General features: G+C 45.8%; 1 protein-coding gene across 2 annotated transcripts in view; it reads left to right on the top strand.

Moving 5' to 3' along the window:
* The window catches only part of SYTL4 (synaptotagmin like 4), a 169290-nt gene that overhangs the window by 138259 nt on the left and 18606 nt on the right, over positions 1-12425 (top strand). For both annotated transcript variants that reach the window (XM_073598150.1, XM_073598149.1), the window contains exons 6-8: positions 2664-2780; positions 9384-9498; positions 11223-11313. In XM_073598150.1, the coding sequence (XP_073454251.1) occupies positions 2664-2780; positions 9384-9498; positions 11223-11313 (323 nt within the window). The remainder of the gene's footprint in view (positions 1-2663; positions 2781-9383; positions 9499-11222; positions 11314-12425) is intronic.

Here is a 12425-nt window from a genome sequence, read left to right as displayed (position 1 = left end):
TTTTGAAAGTTTTGAGACCCCTGTTCTAAACAAACGTCTAATTTACTCCACCTCTGATTTTAGGGTGTTGGACTGTTGCAAGTGCGAGTAAACAATGCCCCATTTTGGTATTGGGGGAAGGAATGGGGCCCCATTGTTGGTGTCAGCGGGAGAAATAATTCCCTATTGTTGTCAGTGGCAGAAATTATGGCCCATTGTTGGTATCAGTGGGAGGAATAGTGCCCCAAGGGCAAGCAAAGGTCCTCATCTGGTTCCTGGGCCACAGTTTGGAGACCACTGATCTGATCTAGATCTAAAAGAATGGTGCAATCTGTATTCTCCTAGGTGTATGGACCCAGCAACATGGTGTACGGTTGATGAAGACAAACGGGAAAACTCTGGACAGCGGCACTCCAGAAAATTAATCTCTATTGAAGAATTGGGATCATACTGTACAAGCCACAGCAAAGTGATAGACAGGATCTGACGCGTTTCACACTACGAAGAGTGTTTACTCATAACTATGAGTAAGCACTCTTTGTAGTGTGAAACGCATCAGCTCCTGTCTGTATTTCTTTGCTGTGGCTTGTACATTGTGATCCCAATTCTTCAATAAAGATTTGTTTTCTGGAGTGCAGTTGTCCAGAGTTTTCCTGTTTTGTCTTCATTTGCTATACGCATTAGCCAGCACCTGGGGCTCCCTGATTCCAGAGGATAAGTCTGTGTCTCAGCCGACCGGCCTGAAGTGGTGGTATTCCTTTCTCCATTTGGATTTTTGGACATGGTGTACGGTTGACTTTGTGCCTTCTCTGGCAGCCTTGGCAACAGCAAGGATAGATTTTTTTTTTTTTTTTTTTTTTTTTAATTCCTTCAGTTGGACTTTAAGAACGGTCTGTGTTGCTTATAATAACCAATCAGGTTCTTTCTTTTACATCACACCGGAAACCACTCAAAGCTCCTTAGTTTATAAAGATGTAAAGATGTGTTGGGCCATAGGCATAACAGAAGTATCAGGGATCTCTAAATGTATATACAGTATCTCACAAAAGTGAGTACACCCCTCACATTTTTGGTAAATATTTTATTCTATCTCTGTGACAACACTGAAGAAATTTGCTATAATGTAAAGTAGTGAGTGTACAGCTTGTATAACAGTGTAAACTTGCTGTCCCCTCAAAATAACTCAACACACAACCATTAATGTCTAAACCGCTGGCAACAAAAGTGAGTACACCCCTAGGTGAAAATGTCCAAATTGGGCGCAAAGTGTCAATATTTTGTGTGGCCACCATTATTTTCCAGCACTGCCTTAACCCTCTTGGGCATGGAGTTCACCAGAGCTTCACAGGTTACCACTGGAGTCCTCTTCCACTCCTCCTCCATGACGACATCACAGAGATGGTGAATATTAGAGACCTTTGTGCTCCTCCACCTTCCGTTTTGAGGATGCCCCACAGATGCTCAATAGGATTTAGGTCTGGAGACATGCTTGGCCAGTTAATCACCTTTTACCCTTAGCTTCTTTAGCAAGGCAGTGGTCGTTTTGGGGGTGTGTTTAGGGTCCTTATAATGTTGGAATACTGCCCTGCGGCCCAGTCTTCAAAGGGAGGGGATCATGCTTTTCTTCAGTATGTCACAGTACATGTTGGCATTCATGGTTCCCTCAATGATCTGTAGCTCCCCAGTGCCGGCAGCACTCATGCAGCCCCAGACCATGACACTCCCACCGCCATGCTTGACTGTAGGCAAGACACTATTCTTTGTACTCCTCACCTGGTTGTCGCCACACGCTTGACACCATCTGAACCAAAAAAGTTTATCTTGGTCTCATCAGATCACAAGACATGGTTCCAGTAATCCACGTCCTTAGTCTGCTTGTCTTTAGCAAACTGCTTGTGGGCTTTCTTGTGCATCATCCTTAGAAGAGGCTTCCTTCTGGGATGACAGCCATGCAGATCAATTTGAGGCAGTGTGTGGCGTATGGACTAAGCACTGACAGGATGACCCCCCCCCCACCCCTTCAATATTCCGCAGCAATACTGGCAGCACTCTTACATCTATTTCCCAAAGACAACCTCTGGATATGATGCTGAGCACGTGCACTCAACTTCTTCTGAGTGGAACCTGTCCTGTTAAACCGCTGTATGGTCTTGGCCACCATTCTGCAGCTCAGTTTCAGGGTTCTGGCAATCTTCTTATAGCCTAGGCCATCTTTATGTAGAGCAACAATTCTTTTTTTTCAGATCCTCAGAGAGTTCTTTGCCATGAGGTGCCATGTTGAACTTCCAGTGACCAGTATGAGAGAGTGAGAGCGATAAAACCAAATTTAACATACCTGCTCCCCATTCACACCTGAGACCTTGTAACACTGAGTCACATGACACCGGGGAGGGAAAACTGCTAAGTGGGCCCAATTTGGACTTTTTCACTTAGGGGTGTACTTACTTTTGCCAGCGGTTTAGACATTAATGGCTGTGTGTTGAGTTATTGTGAGGGGACAGCAAATTTACAATGTTATACAAGCTGTACACTCACTACTTTACATGATAGTAGAGTGTAATTTCTTCAGTGTTGTCACATGAAAAGATATAATAAAATATTTACAAAAATATGAGGGGTGTACTCACTTTTGTGAGCTACTGTATTTCATGTTGGATAACCCACCCACTTAAATTGTATTGCAGACAGGGGACTGGTTCTCCGGACCTGAAAGATCAGAGGAGTGACACAGAATCCACCGAGCAAATGAGTATCAACAGCTACAAAATGGACTCCAAGAAGAGCACGCCCACCATTTCTAGGTGATTATCAAACCTAAAACCCAAAGGGTTCTTCTACCCCAAACTCGTATGTTTTTTTTTAAATGGTGTCAAGGAGTTATAGAATGGGGGGGAAAAAAAAAAGATCTGGCTACAACACTCACCTCCTCACCATGTTTGATGTTGTCAGTCTTTCTGAGGACATCCTTTCCCATCTGAGAAGGTGTCACCACAGCACCCTGCAATCATACACTCATGCAAAGAGTGGCACTGACATAATGTTGGGAGCACTGCTCCTTGTATCATATACTACCCTTCGTCAGGAGACCGGTTGAAGAGGAACTTGACCCTGTACATCATGTGACCACCCTGAACACATCTGAACAGGGCTTTTTTTTCTCAGAGACTAGGTGCAGGTACTTCCCTCTGCTGAATCACCCCTTCTCCATCCCTTACCCACCTCCAAGCACAATCCTCTGCAGCCAGCAACAATGGATCCCCCAGGAACAATAGCCCCCCCCCTTTAGCCAAACTAGGCTCCAAGCAACAAAACACCCCCCCCAGCAACAACCGACACCCCATAACAACATACCCCCCAACAATAATAGATCCTGCTGTAACAATACAGTAGATCTCCCAGCATCCAGCATCAATAGACCCTCCAGCAGCCAGCAACAATAAACCTCTCTCTCAACAGTAGATCCCTCCCAGCAACAATTGACCCCCTAGCAACATACGATCCCCCCCCCAGCAAAAATATATCCCTCAAGAGCAACGATAGACCTCCCTAGCAACAAATGATCCCCCCAGTGACCGTAGATCCCCCAGCAGCTGGAATCAATAGACCCTCCAGCACACCCCAGCACCCCGTTCAATGCTGGAGGTGCAAGAATTGCATTCCCCCCCATGTACCTGGTTAAAAAAAAGCCCTGCAGCTGAAAAAGGTAAGTATAAAACAAAGTAAAGCATAACCTACTGCTGAAAAAGTGTTTATGGGGAGGGGGGAGCCTGGAGTCAGGCTTTAAATCCACAATTACAAAATTTGCCAAACGTGCCTGGAGTCCCACCAACAAGACATATTTTATAGGTACTGCTATGTAGCCATAGGCATAAAAATCCTCATAATTTAGCCACCTCCTAAGAGTATCCAGAAAACATTAATCGTGGGTGGTGGTTTCTACCCCTTAAAGTAGAAAAAAAAAGTGGGAGTTCGGAAGATGCCCAATCTCATCTTCAGTCACAAAAACACAAGCCCACAACTACACTTATATCAAAAAGACTAGTTTAGTAGGTGCTGTGTGTTGTTGTGGGCTTGTGGTTTTGTAAATGACGGTGCTTCTCTGCGGCCGCCAGGGCTGGATTTCCCACAAGGCCACCGAGGCCAGGCCTCGGGGCAGCATTGGTGCAGGGGCGGCGCCAAAGCTGCCCCCCGCATGAAAACCCCCCAATCTGTCCCCACGAGTCCCGGCTCCCACGGCGGCCTCCCACGACCGCCTTCCGGCTCCTGCACAAATATAGCCCCTGGCGCGGCGGCCTGTAGCGTGGCACTTGCTAAACTAAGTACGGGGCGTACTTGGCCAGGGGGAGGGAGCAAATGACGCCCCCATTAAACGCCCGGTGACTGGCCAGACCGGGTGCATGTCATTCCAGTGACAGAGGCGGAGCCTAATGCTCCGCCTACCCTCCTCCGCGCGACATCCCTATGCATCTTCTCCTTGGCCCGGGGGTGGCAGGGTCTCTCTGTGACTGTAGGAGGAAAAGAGAGAGGAGGATGACGGGAACCCCCGCAAATGGTGGCCAGGACAGCAGGTAAGTTGCATTTATTTTTGTAAGTCATCATCCATATAAAGTGACAGTGCTCAGTATGGATTAAATGCAAATTTTCAGAGCATATTGCAATAAAGTGCTCCATGCATACTCAAACTCATTAAACAGTCCACATTCAGTGAAAGTTTATGTACTGCAAACTTTGCAGTACATGAACTTTCACTGAATGTGGACTGTTTAATGAGTTTGAGTATGCATGGAGCACTTTATTGCAATATGCTCTGAAAATTTGCATTTGAGTTTGCATAGGTTCCAGCATGCATGGAGCACTTAGCAGTACATGAGCTTTCAATGAATGTGGACTGTCTAATAAGTTTGCATAGATTCCAGCATATGCAAAGTGCTCCATGCTGAAATCAATGCAAACCCATTAAACAATCCACATTCAGTGAAAATTCATGCACTGCAAAGTGCTCCATGCTATAATCAAAACACAATTAATATACACTAGTAAGCTGTGATATTTTGAAACTGACAAGGCTGCACTGATTGCCACTGATGAGGCGGAACTGATAGGCGGCACTGATGGGCACTGGTAGTCTGCACTGATGGGCACTGGTAGTCTGCACTGATGGGCACTGGTAGTCTGCACTGATGGGCACTGGTAGTCTGCACTGATGGGCACTGGTAGTCTGCACTGATGGGCACTGGTAGTCTGCACTGATGGGCACTGATAGGCGGCACTGATGGGCACTGGTAAACTGCACTGATAGGCTGCACTAATGAGCACTGATAGGTGGCACTGGTAGGCGGCACTGATGAGCACTGGTAGGTGGCACTGATGAGCACTGGTAGGCGGCACTGATGAGCACTGGTAGGCGGCACAGATGAGCACTGGTAGGCGGCACAGATGAGCACTGGTAGGCGGCACAGATGAGCACTGATAGGCGGCACAGATGAGCACTGATAGGCGGCACAGATGAGCACTGATAGGCGGCACAGATGAGCACTGATAGGCGGCACAGATGAGCACTGATAGGCGGCACAGATGAGCACTGATAGGCGGCACAGATGAGCACTGATAGGCGGCACAGATGAGCACTGATAGGCGGCACAGATGAGCACTGATAGGCGGCACAGATGAGCACTGATAGGCGGCACAGATGAGCACTGATAGGCGGCACAGATGAGCACTGATAGGCGGCACAGATGAGCACTGATAGGCGGCACAGATGAGCACTGATAGGCGGCACTGATGAGCACTGATAGGCGGCACTGATGAGCACTGATAGGCGGCACTGATGAGCACTGATAGGCGGCACTGATGAGCACTGATAGGCGGCACTGATGAGCACTGATAAGGCTGCACTGATGAGCACTGATAAGGCTGCACTGTTGGGCACAGATGAGGCGGCACTGTTGGGCACAGATGAGGCGGCACTCTTACGATGCACTGATAAGGCAGCACTGATGAGTACGCACTGATGGCTACTGATAGGCTGCAAGAAAAGTTAGAACTAAAAAAATTGTAGAAAGTTTCTTACTGCTATAATCTTTAAAAGGCATTTTCTGCATTACAGAGTATTTTCAGTCTGTACAATTAAAGCGGGGGTTCACCCACACCGCCAAAAAAAAAAAAAATATTAAAAGCCAGCAGCTACAAATACTGCAGCTGCTGACTTTTAATACATGGCCACTTACCTGTTCCAGGGTCCAGCGATGTCGGCAGGGGACGCCGAGAACCCGCTCGGTTCTCGGCAGCTGCCGCCGCCATCCTAGGTGAGGGCATCAGGAAGTGAAGCGTTGCGGCTTCACTTCCCGGTTCCTTACTGCGCATGCGCGAGTCGCGCTGCGCGTCCCAAGTGGTCCCCGCTCTCTCCTGGGAGCTGTGTGTTCCCAGGAGACAGCGCGGTGGGGACGGGAAGAGGTGTAGACTCCCATGGGAGTCTATGCCGGAAGTGGGTGCAAATACCTGTTTTAGACAGGTATCTGGGTGCCAAATGTGACACCGGAGGGGGGGAGGGTTCAGAAAAGCGGAAGTTCCATTTTTGTGTGGAACTCCGCTTTAAAGCCAGTTATTTTCAGTGTTCTCGTGTGTGGAGATATGTTTTTAATTGATCTATTGTAGCACTCATCGATAAAGGATGAGAATGGTGGTGTGTGTGTGTGGGGGGGGGGGGCGGCATTGAAGGATCTGGCCTTGGGGCGGCAAAGGGATTAAATCCGTGCCTGGCAGCCGCTGTTATTCACAAGAAAACAAGCCAATGGCTTGATAGTTGGTCCCCTATAAAATAGCAGTAGCTCAATCAATCTAGTGTTTTATGTACATGTAAGTGAGCAGTGGAGGCACAGAGCTGCAGGATTAGAAAGAGAGCTGGCGACTTGCAGAGGAGAGGGAGCAGGCGTAGTGCTGGCTGCTCTGAACTGTCACTGACAACTGCCGTATCCTTCATTAAGTGTTTTCGGATAGCAGTGGGAAGAGGGGCCAGCTATGTATGTGGGAGCCACAGGTCAGCTATAAACGGGAACAATTTTTGTGTACAAAGAGTTCCCTGGGGGATTTAACAAACATTTTTGTACTTGTGGTGATACTTGTTCTTTACCTCTCCCTGCCCAGCCCTGGCATCCCTTTAACTGGGTCTTTATGGGCAAGGGGTGGAATGGACTGCCCAGTCATGTGACCACTGTGGCTGCCACAGAGGCCTTTTGGTTCAGATCAATTGTAGCATCTGTTCTTATTGGTGTCCAGTAGGGGTGCTATGCCATCATTCTGGCCCACTGAGAGCCAGAATGGTTGACTGTATAGTGTAGTTGCTGGTATGATGGGCACTCTGAAGGCTAGTACTGGCTGGAACAGAAACCAGGGAGCCCACAGGCTGTTGAGGTATGAGAGTAATTCCCCCCGGGAAAACTGGATGGGCCTAGTGCCTCCTGATTTGAGTGGATCTACCTTGTCTGTCCATGCGCAGGGAAGGCAGAGAGTTAGCAGTGTCTGTGCCCCCTTGGAGTGGTCACCCTAGGGGGTGCTCTTAGTAACACTTGGGTGTGGGACCCCACAGTGTGAAACGGCATATAGTCACAGCACCAAATACGTTTTTTCTGCACTGTGCCTTTTAGGGCTGGGCCTTTTGGCTAAGTCTGGGGCAATTTTTGTTACCGGGCCTAAGGGCCCTACCAGTACACATTGCACAGCCACTTATTTTTTTATTTATTTTATCCTCATGTTTTGTCACCTTTTTACTTTTGGGTGTATTTTTTTTTTCACTAAGATGGAGGGTGTGAGTCCTCGGGCTCCTACCTCCTCTGACCCTGGGGGGGGGGGGGGCATGGAGTCTCTCTTCGGGAGAGCCCCTTGATCTAGTATTCTGCTTTGGCTGGCCACGAGGAGAGGGGTGGACTAGGTGGACCGCGTCGAACCATTTGTCCCTGTCAGGAGCCTTGCACCCCGGGGCATTAGGGAGAGGTCCTACCTCTTCGGAGGATGACTAAGCACTTTATAGTGTGTGTTACACATGCACATTTTTTGTTAACCTAATGATTTTTCTGTTTTGGTCTTTTAGCACCACCGCAGAGCCTGTCCCAACTGCTTCCGCTCGTTATTAGAGATCAGGAGCTGTCACTGCTAGGAGTGTGCTCTCTGCGGAGAAACCTCGGCTGGACCATATGTGCAACATGTGGGTGTTAAAGTCACCCTCTTTGCTTATGCGCTTATGTTTTTTGCAGGTGGCAAGAGGTTAAAGTCAGTGGCGGCTGGTGCTCAAAATTTTTTGGGGGGCGCAAACAAACTGAAAAATTCTGAAAAAAGTTGCAGCCTCACTGTGCCCCATCAGTTGCAGCCTCACTGTGCCCCATCAGTTGCAGCCTCACTGTGCCCCATCAGTTGCAGCCTCACTGTGCCCCATCAGTTGCAGCCTCACTGTGCCCCATCAATTGCAGCCTCACTGTGCCCCATCAATTGCAGCCTCACTGTGCCCCATCAGTTGCAGCCTCACTGTGCCCCATCAGTTGCAGCCTCACTGTGCCCCATCAATTGCAGCCTCACTGTGCCCCATCAATTGCAGCCTCACTGTGCCCCATCCAACGCTGCCTCACTGTGCCCCATCCAACGCTGCCACACTGTGCCCCATCCAACGCTGCCACACTGTGCCCCATCCAAAGCTGCCACACTGTGCCCCATCCAAAGCTTCCACACTGTGCCCCATCCAACGCTGCCACTGTGCCCCATCCAACGCTGCCACTGTGCCCCCAAGCCTGCTCACCGTCTGCCCAGAACTTACCCTATCTCGGTAGTGGGTCAAGCAGTGGGTGACGGCAGCGAGCTGTGGGACCATGCAGCGGGTCAGACAGCGGCTCCTGTGTATTCATTCACTTTTCTAACACACCTGGGTGGAGTGCAAGCACAATGCTTTGCGCTCAAAGTTCAAATGTTTTGAAGCCTATTAGAGCCTATGGCTCTAATCAGGTGCTTCAAAAACACTATGCATGAATCTATCCATTAGCCATATAGGGGGGTGGCTGGAGAGAGGGGGCGGCGCCCGCGCGCCCTTAATGGACGCACCGCCACTGGTTAAAGTGCTTTTACTGATTGTTCATATGTAATATATCAGTATTTTACTGTGCATGATCTGGGCTCAGGTTCACTTTGAACACCTCCTCCTTATTTTAATCTCCTTAGCTCATCGGAGTGAATGACCTTTTTCCTATTTTATTCCTTAGAATGTTTGTCCTACAGTTTAACCTGTTTAATGTCTATTGTTTTGTTTTTTTTTGATGAAATGATATATATATAAATTATAAAGATGTATGTGTTATCTTTGGCACTGTACAAAGCCTCATTGATTGAGTAAAAAGCAAAATGTGTTCCTTTTTGATCCTCAGAAAGAATTCCATGGACAAAGATGGAAAGAGAAGTTCTGGTCCCAGCGGTGCCAAAGTGGATACACTCACTATTCCCACCCGGACCAGAGAATTTCACCAATCTGATTCTGAAGGAGTAGGTTTCTAGACAAGATATTTTATTACAGCCTGCACAACAAAAAAATATTTCTGTTTGACTTCTATTTAAAGTACATTTCCAGCCAAAATTTTTTTTTTTTTGTAAAAAAAATGAGTTAGAACCTACTGAATTTTTTATTGCCATCTGTGTCTCATTTTGGGCCCTTCTACCTACTTCTTAAATATCTGACCGAAAAGAAGGGGTTGGAAATTTCCCTTATAGGCAAGCGGGCAGCAGTAAAAACCTACTTTCTAATAGAGCAGAGAGGGTTAACACCACTGTCACCTCTACTCTTTCTCCATTGCAAAGTTTTCATCCCACTTCTTTCTTAATTATTTGTCAGTGACAAGAGGAGAAGAAATATCATCTATGGCGGGGGTAGACAACCTCAGTACAGCAACTGTTTTGGAAGTTCAAGTCCTTGAGGCATTGTAGCCTCCCCGAGGCATGATTGGATTTGTGGTTTCACCACAGCTGTAGTGCCAAAGTTGACTATTCCTGCTCTATGGTTTCATGGACACCATTTACAACCTGAGTGAATCTAGAATTACTAGTACCAATGTACTTAAAAAATAGGTTTCCGCTTTAGGCATAAACCTCATCTGCAGTCCACCAGCATCAGGAGCAGGCTCCACATGGTTGTGACCTGCTCCACATCCAGCTTACCACTCCTCAGAAAAGTAGCTGCTTACCATAAAAGCCAAAAATAGGTTTATTGAAATGACCAATGCTCAGCCTCTATGATTAATCTAGAAGCAGGATTGAAACACATTAGGGTTGGTTGTGCCTGGTGGACTAGTCTTTGCCATGGTCATTTCAATATACACAAACTTTGGGTTTTATAGTGAGAAGCTACTTTTCCTCCTTTTTTTTTTTTTTTCCTGAAACTGGTAGGCTAGAATTAAAAGTAGTCAACACTGAGTCTATATACATTTTTTTCCCATTGTGTCATTTTTAAGCCTTGATGAAGGGGGGCAGAGCTACAGCTCCCGAAATCTTTTATTGGAATTAACTTGTATCTGGACTTTGAATATCATGCTGTGACACTTCAGGTCTAGATTCACACTCGTCTCTATCACAACCCATGGTCACAATTGAAAAATCTTTGCTGTGCAGAAGCTGCTAGCTCAGTATTAAAATCAGAGCCAGGCCGCCAAGGGCCCACCTAAGTGTCCCAGGCCGCCAAGGGCCCACCTAAGTGTCCCAGGCCGCCAAGGGCCCACCTAAGTGTCCCAGGCCGCCAAGGGCCCACCTAAGTGTCCCAGGCCGCCAAGGGCCCACCTAAGTGTCCCAGGCCGCCAAGGGCCCACCTAAGTGTCCCAGGCCGCCAAGGGCCCACCTAAGTGTCCCAGGCCGCCAAGGGCCCACCTAAGTGTCCCAGGCCGCCAAGGGCCCACCTAAGTGTCCCAGGCCGCCAAGGGCCCACCTAAGTGTCCCAGGCAGCCAAGGTCTATCTAAATGTCCCTTTTGTGGGAACCTCGTTCTGCCTATTCCTTAAGTTTTTTTTAAGAGTGTAGCAAAATACCTAAGACTCTTAAAATAAATCTGCCACAAACCTGACTAGAGCATTTTCAATTTCCTACTGATTTTTACTTGTATGAACTTGATGGGATTTGGACACTCTTCAAAGTTTAGAAGAAAAACCAATGGGCAGTTCTACTGTTTACTTTTGGACTTAGCTGAATATTCTTGTAATAAAATATCTTTGCATTTTAATTTAGGAGTCTCGCATTGGGAATCGGAGTGCAGGCTCTGCAGACGAGACCGATACTATATTTAAGAAGAATCCGCGCAGTGTCATGAAGCCATCAGGTCTAAAATTTAAATTTGTTTTTATGTCTTCTGTACTAATGTGAAGGGCAGTTGACAGGCTGACAATGAATATGAGAGTTATGCTATCAATCAATATTAAGTATATATGAGCACTGGGAGGAATTGTTTTTTACAGGGTAAAATATCACAGCTAAAGTGAATACTAAGAGAAGCAGATATAAAGGTACAGAATGAACAAGATGCATGTAACTTGATCAAATTTTAGTTCATACTAGACATGTGCAATTCGTTTAGTTCCGAATTTGTTTAACGAATTTTGACAAATTCGTTAATTCCGAAATTTCTGACATTTCGGATTTCTGGAATTCCTAATTTCTGAATTTCTAATTTTCAAATTTCCAAATTTCAAATTTTTCAAATTTTCGGAAATTCGAAATTTCGAAATTTTGGAAATTCGAAATTTCGGAAATTCAAAAATTCCTAATGTTGAATTTCCGAATTTTGGAAATTCGGAAATTTGAAATTCGGAAAATTCAAAAACCCGAAAATATGAAATAATAACTAACTAATAATAACTATTAAATTATAGGTATTGGAATTTCCTTTCAGATTTGGCTGTTAGTGAATGTAACGAGTACGAATTTATCCGAAGTTACGAATCATCTGAAATAACGAATGCCGTATCTAAATGAATGGAACATAACGATCTAATAATAACAAAATAATAATAAAACCTTTTTATTATTATTATTTATTATTAATTTGTTCCATTCCATTTGTTTAGATGTGGCATTCGTTATTTCGTATAATTTGCAACTTCAGATAAATTTGTATTCTTTACATTCACTAACAGCCAAATTTGAAAGAAAATTCAAATACCTATAACTTAATAGTTAGTTATTATTTTGAATTTTACTGACTTACTTTCTTATTTTCGGATTTTTGAATTTCCAAATTTTTAAATTACAAAAATTTGGAAGTTTGGATATTTAGAAAATTCAGAAATTAGAAAATTTGAAAATCCGAATTCTCGAGTTTCCGAATTTTCGAATTTCCGAAAAAAGCAAAAAAAGGAATGATACGAAAGCGAACAAATTTTTTGTCAGTGCACATGTCTAGTTCATACACTGTTGGCTACCTGTGTGACTCAG

Source organism: Aquarana catesbeiana, linkage group LG09 (genome assembly GCF_042186555.1).
Source record: "Aquarana catesbeiana isolate 2022-GZ linkage group LG09, ASM4218655v1, whole genome shotgun sequence".
Lineage (NCBI taxonomy): Eukaryota > Metazoa > Chordata > Amphibia > Anura > Ranidae > Aquarana > Aquarana catesbeiana.
This window is presented reverse-complemented; position numbering and strand designations above follow the sequence as displayed.